Source organism: Miniopterus schreibersii, assembly GCF_964146895.1.
Source record: "Miniopterus schreibersii genome assembly, chromosome: Y".
NCBI lineage: Eukaryota > Metazoa > Chordata > Mammalia > Chiroptera > Miniopteridae > Miniopterus > Miniopterus schreibersii.
Genome location: NC_138120.1, coordinates 564,743 through 575,319, shown reverse-complemented (window position 1 = coordinate 575,319; position 10,577 = coordinate 564,743). Strand labels below are relative to the sequence as shown.

Sequence of the window (10,577 nt, the reverse complement as noted above, 5' to 3'; positions counted from 1 at the left end):
TTAAAGAGAGAGACAGAAGGGGAGACACAGACACAGAGGAGAAGCCACATGGAGACAGAGGCAGAGATGGGAAAGTCTAGAGAAAGGATAAGATTAGATTGATAGGTAAAAGTGATAGATGATGATAGATAGACAGATGATAGGTAGATGGATAGATGATAGGTAGATGACAGATGGATACATGAGTAGATGGATGGAAAAGTTAACCACATTTGCCCCAAATGCTTCTCCCTTGATGGTCTCATTTTAACCCACAATTTATCATCTTAAAGAAAGGTCTCACTTATCCATTAAACCTTCCCCTCGAAGCAACCAGCCCTACCGACACCTTGATTTTGGACATGTGGCCCTCAGGACTGTGAGGGAATAAATATCCATTGTTTAAAGCCCCCAACTTGTGATAATTTGTTCAAGGTGGAAACTGGGCTCACAGCAGGAGGCTCCTGTGTAAAGCCCCCCAGTTCTCCATGGACAGACTTGAGACTTGAACCCCGGTCTTGATAACCCTGCAGTCCAGGCTGGTCCCCACCAAGCCATTGTGCCTCTGTGGGGCAGGTGATCTGTTTCACACGGAAAATACAGGGGACTGGATCTGTTTAGGCGATTTTCCATTGCCCCCCACTCCCAAGCCACTGCCCTCAGTTTTCCTTCCATTCTGCACGCCCCCTACTGGAGACGGAGCCCACAACCCGGGCATGTGCCCTGACCGGGAATCAAACCTGGATCTTAGGTCGATGCTCAACTATTGAGTCAACCCGGCCAGGCCAGGCCAGGTCTTTCTTAGATAAGATGATAAATTGTGCGTCGAAATGAGACAGTTGATGAGGAAACATTTGTGGCAAACGTGCTTATCTTTTCCACTCATCTGTCTACACTTACGTATCTATCATCTATCCACCCATCCTGTATTTATCTACGTATCTATCTCTCTTTCTGTTTCTCTCTCTGTCTCTCTCTCCCTTTCTCACCCTTTCTCTTTCCCCCTCTGTCTCTCTATCTCTCCCCCGCCCCTCCACACCAATCTATTAAGCAAATCTCTCCAACGTTTGAACACTGTTGGCCTTTGTTCCACCCTCCCCCCGGTACAAGTGTTTAAACCCCACACAATGTGCTCCTTGCAAAGTCCATTTCCTGGCAGGCCCAGGTCCGAAGGGTTTGCTTTATTTTTTGCACAGCGTGGCTGACATTGATGAATGCATCCAGGTAGAGCGGCTTCCTGCCTTCACCCGCGGAGGCTGGTATTGCAGCTGCACTTCAGGCTCCAGTGCCGGCTGGAATCTGTGTGTGTGTGTCGGGGGTGCGGGGCAGGTGGCACTCAGACACAGAAAACAGCCACCGTGTTGCAGGCAGGAAGCCAGGGCTCCTTGCTTTCCGCAGGATCTGGGCTCTGGCTGGTTAGGAAGCCCTTTGGGCTGTGCCCTGCACCCCGCAACAAAGAGAAGGCAAGGGCGCAGAACCGGGCTGCAATCAAACCGTAGTCACCCGAGAACGCACAAACGGCATGCGAGTCACATGTCCTTTGCCACCTGCTTTGGTTGTGCAACCCAGAGGAACCTAAACGAGGGGACGGCCTGTATGCGTTTGTGCTCGACGGGGTGACACCTGGCCCTGTGATCTGAGAGTTCTGCCGAGAACCCAGACGGGCCCATCTTCCTCCGTGTCCCCTGTCACCTGTCACCCGCCAGCTGCCCTGCTCGCGTCTGCTCTGTGTTTACTTTGAAATCGTTGGGACCGCAGCATTCGCTCAGACACCAGACGGCAGTCCCTAGGAGCCTCGTATCTGTCGAGATAGGAAACGTCGAGGGTGAGAGGCGTGCAGGTGTACTGGGCGCCCAGCTGCGCTTGAGAGTGAGATGACAGCCTCGGCCAGTGTGGCTCAGTGGTTAGAGTGTCGGCCCAAGCACCGAAGGGTCTCAGGTTTCGTTTCCCTGTCAAGGGCATGGACTTGGGTTGCAGGTTCGATCCCGGCCCTGGTCGGGGCGTGTGCGGGAGGCAACCAACTTCTCACATTCATGTTCCTCTGTCTCTCTCCCTCCCTCCTTGCTCACACTCTCTCTAAAAATCAATGGAAAAAAACATCCTTGAGTGAGAATGAACAAAACAAAAAAAACACCAAAATATTGATAAATGCGGTCTGAGGAGGGGGAAATTGGGGGGGGGGTAACAACTATCGAGTGGAGGACCGGTTTTTCGGGTGATGCAAAAGCTGTGGGATTGCATTACGGCGATGGTTGCACCTTGGTGACAAAATTCAAAACCACTCGGTTGTACACTTTGAACGCGGGAACTGTATGGTATGTAAATTACACCTCAATGAAGCTGTTGAAACAGAGTGATGAGAGATGGTGGGGAGATACCAGTCCCCCTCCATGGGTGAGAAACAGGCCGGACTGACTCTGTGGCCCACATGAGTGTAAGAAGCAACTTCCCGTATCTTGCCACCTCCTCTGAGCCCCTATCTGTGGCCGGTCACCTGCTCGGGCAGCCCGGGGCCCCTGCCTTTTGCAAGAGCCACCTCCGCATTCGCCCAGCTCCAGGCGGCCACCCAGAGCAGCCGTTTTTCGCTCGTTTCATAAAATTTCCATCCTGCCGCCTGGGCCTCCTCCAGGTCTAGACCACAAGTGCAGTTGTCTGTTAAGGTGATCTCTATATTAATCACCTGTGCCCCTCAGCGGACAGGGCCTGGACACCACGAAGCCACCGGTGGGTGCTCGGTCACATGGGGGGTCTCTGCCGGATTGCAGATGACACAGATGGAAACACAGGGCCAGCCCTGGCCAGTGTTGCTCAGTGGTTGGAGCGTGGGCCTGGGCACCAAAAAGTCTCAGGTTTGATTCCTGGTCAAGGGCATGTACCTTGGTTTCAGGTTTGATCTCCAGCCCCGGTCAGGGCGCATGAGGGAGGCAAACCATTCAATGTGTCTCTCTCACATCAGTGTTTCTCCCCCACCCCTCCTTTTCACTCTCTCTAAAAAAAAAAAAAAAAAAAAAAAATCAGTGGAAAAAATATCCTTAGGTGAGAATTAACAACAACAACAAAAGAAAATATCAGGCCACGGACTCGAGGTTACTCATGCAGGTGCTGTGTCCGAGCCTTGCTTTGACCCTACAATAAGATGGTCCCTCCAACTGTGCTGGACTTCAGTGCCTTGGAGGGAGGCAGGGCAGGGATCATGTCTCAGGGACTTGCAACATGCCCCAAACCCTAATGAGCAGCCCCCAATGGGAGCTCTGGGATTGGGGTCCCAGGCATAGCTGGGGTGTCTGGGTGACAACCAGGCCTTGAGGACGGGAGAAGGTGGGAAGTGAGGTGCAGGGTGCCAGTGTAAGGGACCTCCTGGGACTGCATCGCCCCCGTGGGGTACCAGACGGAAGAGGAAACCAGGCTCCTACCAACGCCAGAGAAACTATGTTGCAACTGGAGACAGAGTCCCTTGCAGGATGAGCCCCTTGGTAACCTTGTAACTTTGCAACTGTTGCACTTCAGGGGCTTCCTCGTGGACACAATGTTGCAGCCACTGCCCTGTGCCTCTCAGCATGCTCCCTCCGTTCCAACCAGAAGTAAGGAAGGAATTGGCCAGGGAAGGACCAAGTGTGCCATCACCGGGTTGTGGGCAGTTATAGGGACAGTCCCTGGTAGAGATGATGACATGCCTGCTTCTTGGGAGAAGGCGGAGGAAGGGGAACAGGGGAGGAAGCCGGAGCTGCCTGCCTCCCTGCCCCCAGGGGACCCTTCTCCTCCGTCTGTGGGTTCATCGCAGAGCAGACCAGCCTCCTTGTCACGGGGACCCCTTCTGCACCCCTCTCATTTCTGTACCCTTTGCCTTTCAGGTTGTCCCCGAGCTCTGGCCGGGGGGCCCCTTCCCCAAAGATGGACATAAACATGACGCGTCCCGACAACGCCACCATCCTGATGCTGAAAAACCCGGCCATCGCGGTGGTCCTGCCGGTGGTGTACTCCTTCGTGGTGCTGGTCAGCATCCCGGGCAACTTCTTCTCGTTGTGGGTGCTGTGCCGCCACATCGGGCCCAAGTCCCCGTCGGTCATCTTCATGATCAACCTGAGCCTCACCGACCTGGCGCTGGCCTGCGTCCTGCCTTTCCAGATCTATTACCACTGCAACCGCAACCACTGGGTGTTCGGGACGCACCTGTGCACCGTGGTCACCCTGGTCTTCTACGCCAACATGTACTCGTCCATCCTGACCATGACCTGCATCAGCGTGGACCGCTTCCTGGGCGTGGTGTATCCACTGGCCTCCGCGCGCTGGAGGCGCCGGCGCTACGCGGTGGCCACGTGCGCGGGCACCTGGCTGCTGCTGCTGGTGGCCCTGTCGCCCCTGGCGCGCACCGACCTCACCTACGCCGTGGAGGAGCTGGGCATCGTCACCTGCTTCGACGTGCTCAAGTCCACCATGCTGCCCAGCGTGGCCATGTGGGCCATCTTCCTCTTTACGCTCTTTATCGTCCTGTTCCTGGTGCCCTTCGTGGTCACCGTGGCCTGCTACACGGCCACCATCCTCAGGCTCCTGCGCACCCCGGATTCGCACGGCCAGGGCCAGAGGCGCCGCGCGGTGAGCCTGGCGGTCGTGGTCCTCCTCGCCTTCGTCACCTGTTTCGCGCCCAACAACTTCGTGCTCCTGGCGCACATGGTCAGCCGCCTCTTTCTGGGCACCAGCTATTACCACGTCTACAAGCTCACGCTCTGCCTCAGCTGCCTCAACAACTGCCTGGATCCCTTCGTGTACTATTTCGCATCCCGCGAGTTCCAGCTCCGCCTCCGCGGCTACTTGCGCACCGGGACCCCTCCACCCAGCGCCCTGGGCGCGCGCCGGGAAAGCGTCTTCTCCGGCCGGACGCTCTTGGCGCCATCGGTGTCCAGCTGCCACGGCGATATGCTGGAGGCGGCCGCGCGGCCCTTCCTCCAAAGGCAGGAGAGCGTGTTCTGAGCCTGGCAACCTGGGGAGGGCAGAGGGGGGGACACCTGGCCAGGGGAAGACGGGACTATGAGCTTTGTCTTTCCTGACGCTCCTGCCACCATCTGAAGCCACGGGGAAGGCTCCCCAGGCTGCCACAGGGGGCTGGCCAGACTCCCCGCACCCAAGCACCACTGCTGGCCCACGGACGCAGCAAGGGGACAGACAGACAGGGCGGTTTTTTTGGGAAGATGGTGGGGGCGTGCCAGGGAGATGTGTTCCTGCTGCCTGGGGATTGAGACCCAGCCTGTCCCCTCCTGAGGGCGAGCAAGGGCGTGGCCAGTCCAGGTGTGTCCCTGTGGGGCCCTGACCCTCTGGGTCAGCCACCTGACTCATTTCTGGTCTGGGACGCCCAGGGGACACGCTGCTCTCCCAGGGCCTCATGTACATTTCAACGTGGGCACAGCCAGGCTACCACACACAGGCCCCTTGGGTCCCAAAGCCCTGGAAGTTCAGGCCCCTTCGTGTCACCTGATCCCACAGGAGCCAACCCCAGGGGGCCTTCCAAGTCCTGCGTCACTCTGGGCTCAAGTTCTACTTAAAAGTCCCAGGCAGGCATGAAGGATTTGCAGGAGGTGAGGCTCAGGCCCCCATCGACGGCTGAGGGTCTCCGAGTGGACTGTGTGAGGGGCACTGAGCGTCCACAGCTTGGGTGTGACCCCGCCAACTGAGATGCTTCGGGTGCAGATGGACTCGAGGGCTCCTTCTGCCCATTTGGGGGCTGCTGCTCCCAGGCCGACGGCTCTGGCCATGGCAAGAAGTCCCAGGTGCCAGGAGGCTCCTCTCCAGGAGCGCGCACCCAGGCCAGCCCACCGGATCCTTTGGGGAGCATGCACCTGACCCCACAAGCCCACAGGAGTGTCCTCAGCCCAGTGCAGCCCCGCGAGGCCCGCCGGCCTCAGTTCAGCTCGGGGCTTCCTGCCTGCACCGGGACCATCCACCTGAACCAGCCGCGAAACGCGGGCTCCTCCAGGAAGGCGAGAAACCCACACCCAGGGTGTGCAGAGCTCCGGCGCCCAGTTTGCAGAAACAGACGGTCCGCCCTAGAGTCTGCACAGCGGGAGCTCGGAGGCGCCACCTGGTGGCGGGATGTCTGTAGGGCAGGCAGCCTCCCCGCCCAGAGTCCAGGGTGCTGGTGGACCTCTGAGCCTGCTCCCCGCCAGGTACAAAACAGGCACAACTGGACCGGGGTGAAGAGTGTCACCCCCAAATCCATGCCCACCAAGGACCTCAGAATGGAGTCTAGTCTATTCCATTTAGAACCTCAGAATGTCACCAAATTAGGAAACAGGGTCTTTGCAGGTGGGGTGAAGTGAAGGCTCTGAGATGAGCTCAACCTGGATCAGGGGGGCCTGATATCCAAGGACAGGGTCCTTCTAAGAGACAGAAGCGGAGACACAGACACAGAGGAGAAGCCACGTGGAGACGGAGGCAGAGACGGGAGGGAGGCGGCCACCAGCTCGGGGACGCCTGGAGCCCCAGGAACTGGAAGAGGCAAGGACCCTCTCCTGGAACCTCCGGACGGAGCACGGCCCTGGGACCCCTGGATCTCAGACGTCTGGTCTCCAGGACGGGGGGGGGACAATGAATTTCTGTGGTTTTAAGCCCCCAGTTTGTGATCATTTCTTACGGCCGTGTCAAGACGCTGAGATTTGTTTAAGCAACTCTGGAATTCTGTCGCCAGGACAGGGACAGATATAAAGCATGGGCCCCAGGGTGGGGGACTGAAGGTGCACCCTGCCCCGTGCTGGCCCCCTGCTTCCTGGGACCCAACCCCCTGGGCAGGGCCAGGAGGCCACACCTGTGTCAGGTGAGGGCTTTTGGATAGATGAGCTGAACATCCTCGGTGTAATGTCCACGGAGCCCATGGGCTGCTCTGAGGACTGAGGGGTCCCGGTGGGAGGGAGATCTCATGTTTTCTTTCTACCTGCTACCTGTGGACTGTAAACTGTGGAGTCTGGTACCTGCCCTGTGAAGGCTCCAGACCCCCTATCCATGTCTGGTGTTAGAATCCAACCCACATTCCCACCTTGGCCATCTGCCCGTGTATGTCCTTTAGGGTAAAAGGCATGTGCAGGTGGAGAGCTTACCCTTGGGACCTGAGAGGTGACCTTGAGGTCCCTTTAATGCCCTGCTCCCCAGGCCATGGATGCACAGGACTGTCGCTCACAGAGTTGCATCCGGGATGTCCGCACAGGGGATAGTGTCTGAGCCCATGGATCCTGGATTGTTTGCAGGGAGCTGACAGTCACATTCCAGCTTTTGCATGACATCCTGAGCCTCGCCTGAAACAGGACTTCGGGGGGGCGGGGGGGAACTGAACAAAGGCCGAGACCCAAATTCTCCACGAGGTGTGACATCCTGCCTGTCCCAAAGCCCAACCCTAGAAAGCAACATCAAACTCAGCGACATCCCCACCCCCCGGGGTCAGAAACGCCGAGCCTGCAAGACTCCAATGCTGACACCCACGTTCGTTCATCATCGGGGCGTGAGACTCACACATCAGGTGCCAAAAAAAAAAAAAAAAGTGTGAAAACCTCAAAGCATCCCACAGCTAGCTCTGGGCCACCTAGGATAGGCTGACAGGCAGCATTCAGGGGTCATCTGCCTGAGTTATAATGTCCCCCAATGGGACCCCAGGTTCCCGGGCCCTTGGGTTCCACAGGGATGTGAACAGACAGAGTCCAGAGTTTTGTCACATTGTTAGTATTTGTGTGTGTGTGTGTTTTGTGTTTTTTTTTTTTTAATATCTTTATTGATTTCATAGAGAGGAAGGGAGAGGGAGAGAGAGAGAGAGAAATATCAATGATGAGAGACAGTCATTGATCGCCTGCCTCCCACAGGCCTCCAACTGGGAATGGAACCCGCAACCTGGGCATGTGCCCTGACCGGGAATCAAACCGGAGACCCTTGGGTGCTCGAGCCGACGCTCCAGCCACTGAGTCACGCTGGCCAGAGCCCGATATGACTATTTTTATTTGGTTGTGGAGCCTGTTAGCCAGTGAGGGCTGCCGACGCCCCATCAGCACTGCGCAGGGGGACCCCGACACCACTGAAGTCACTCAGGGGTCCACCGGGTCTCTGGCGTTCCCAGGAGTTTCCATCAGGAGGCTCCAGCCTCTGGGGACAGTCACCTTGTCACACCGTCCGGGTGTGACTGCTAACCTGAGACCCTGGCCTGCATTCAGCATGTTCGTAATGTGGCTTGCGTGTGTTTCCCCAGAACCGTACTCAAGCTGTTCGCCTTATCAGCAGCCAGGAAAACCGGAAGGCATATTGACGCTCTCGTAGCCCAAGCTGGGGTGGGGACAGCGGGGTAGGGACAGAGGGAGCCCTGGGAGAAGCAGGACCCCGGGTGACTGACATCTGGATTTCTCCCAGCACACAGGGTGAGCGTCTCTCTCTCTCTGTGACTCCTGAGACACCTCATGTTGGAATCTGTCCCCCACACCCCCGCACGTCCAAAGAGAAGACCTTCCATCCACAGCAGAATCAGGGCCCCCCGCATTCTGAATCGGCGGTGGGGGCGGGACACACGGACGGCTGGTGGGGTGCCGGTGACATTGAGGATTGTCGGATGGGATGCTGGTGCTGTGTCTTTATTGGGGAAAAACCCCCACAAAAACATCTATTAAAGCTGTGCTTGCAAATATCCGGGAGTGGAATGAGGTGATGTTTAACGTCTGCTTTTAAATCGAGAGCAAATGCGTGCATGTGCAGGTTCTATCTCCAATCAGGGTGCATCTAGAATATAATATAAATATCTATCTATCTATTATCTATCTATCTATCATCTATCTATCTATCTATCTATCTATCTATCTATCTATCTATCATCTATCTATCTATCATCTATCTATCTATCATCTGTCATCTATCCATACAGGCACACACTCCTGTGCACACACATATGTATATACACATATGCGTGCACATGCGTGTACACACACACACATGTTTCGGGGACTTGAAAGAAAAACCCTCAGCCCTGGCTCAGTGGTTAGAGAATCATCCCAGTACATCAAGGTTGCAGGTTCTATCTCCAATCAGGGAGCATCTAGAATATAATATAAATATCTATCTATTATCTATCATCTATCAATCTATCTATCTATCTCTCTATCATCTATCTATCTATCAATCATCATCTATCTATCATCTATCTATTTATCATCTATCCATATCTATCTATCTATCATCTATCTATCTATCTATCTATCTATCTATCTATCTATCTATCTATCTATCATCATCTATCTATCTATCTATCTATCATCTATCATCTATCTATCTATCTATCTATCTATCTATCTATCTATCATCTATCTATCTATCTATCTATCTATCATCATCTATCTATCTATCTATCTATCTATCATCATCTATCTATCTATCTATCTATCTATCTATCTATCATCTATCATCTATCTATCATCTATCTATCATCTATCTATCTATCTATCTATCATCTATCTATCTATCTATCTATCTATCTATCTATCTATCTATCTATCAATCATCTATCTATCTATCTATCATCATCTATCATCTACCTACCTATTGATCTGTCATTTATCTATCACCATCTATCAATCATCTCTCTATACCTCTAAAGGTACTTCTCCACTGGAAGTAATCCTCTCCCCGGGGAACACCTGGCAATGTCTGGAGACATTTGTCCTTGCCACAGTTTGGAGGGAAGGCGCTGCCTTCTAGAAGCCAGGGCTGCAGCCAAACATCCTGCAAATCACAGGGCAGCACCCCCGCCTGCCCCCCCAAGAATGATGGGGGGGCCCAGAGGTCACCAGTGCTGGTTCTGCCCATCTATCTACCTATCATGGGTCCATCAATCGACCTATAGATATACTTCCTTCTATCTCCGTGCCCGACACCGCGCCCTCAGGGACCCCCAACTCCGTGCCCTCAGGGACCCCCCAACTCTGCGTCCTCAGGGAAGCCCCCCATTTTTGCGCCCCCCCGCGCCCTCAGGGACCCCCATCTCCACGCCCCCACGCATGGCTCACAAGGAACCCCGCGATGTGGAGGTTCTGGGGGACCTACCCCCCACCCTTCCACCCCTTCGGCCGCCTGCGCGCAGCTACTGTCCAAGGCGTCGCTGCGCGGGCGGGGCTGGGCCGGGGGCGGGGCCTCCTGGGGGCGGGGCCTGGTCAGGGCTGGGGGCGTGGTTCCGGACCGAGTGGGCGGGGCCTCCGCAGAGGCTGTGCCCGGCAGACCCCGGAGCGGAGCTTTGTTAGGGGCGGGGCTCCGGTGGTGCGCGAGGGCACGTTAGGGGCGGGGCTACGTAGGGGCGGGGGAGTGGGCGGGGCCTGCTCATAGGCGGTGAGAGACAGGCCTGGAGGCGGAGCTTTGTTAGGGGCGGGGCTCCTGTGGTGCGCGAGGGCACGTTAGAGGCGGGGCTACGTAGGGCGTGGTGGGCGGGGCCTTGGTTGCTGGCCTCTGATGGGCAGAGACCGTTGGGCAGTGGGCGGGGCCTGCTCAAAGGCGTTGAGAGACAGGCCTGGAGGCGGAGCTTTGTTAGGGGCGGGGCTCCGGTGGTGCGCGAGGGCACGTTAGGGGTGGGGCTACGTAGGGTCCGGGTGGGG

At 56.0% G+C, this 10,577-nt stretch overlaps 1 protein-coding gene across 1 annotated transcript; it reads left to right on the top strand.

The window, feature by feature from the left end:
* Nucleotides 1–3,870: 3,870 nt before the first annotated feature.
* On the top strand, nt 3,871–7,566 carry LOC308551968 (S-geranylgeranyl-glutathione receptor P2RY8-like; the record flags this gene model as incomplete). Its single annotated transcript, XM_081126891.1, has 1 exon — nt 3,871–7,566. The coding sequence occupies one exon, from the start codon at nt 3,871–3,873 to the stop codon at nt 4,945–4,947; it is 1,077 nt and encodes a 358-aa protein (XP_080983017.1). The 3' UTR covers nt 4,948–7,566.
* Between the last annotated feature and the right edge of the window lie 3,011 nt (nt 7,567–10,577).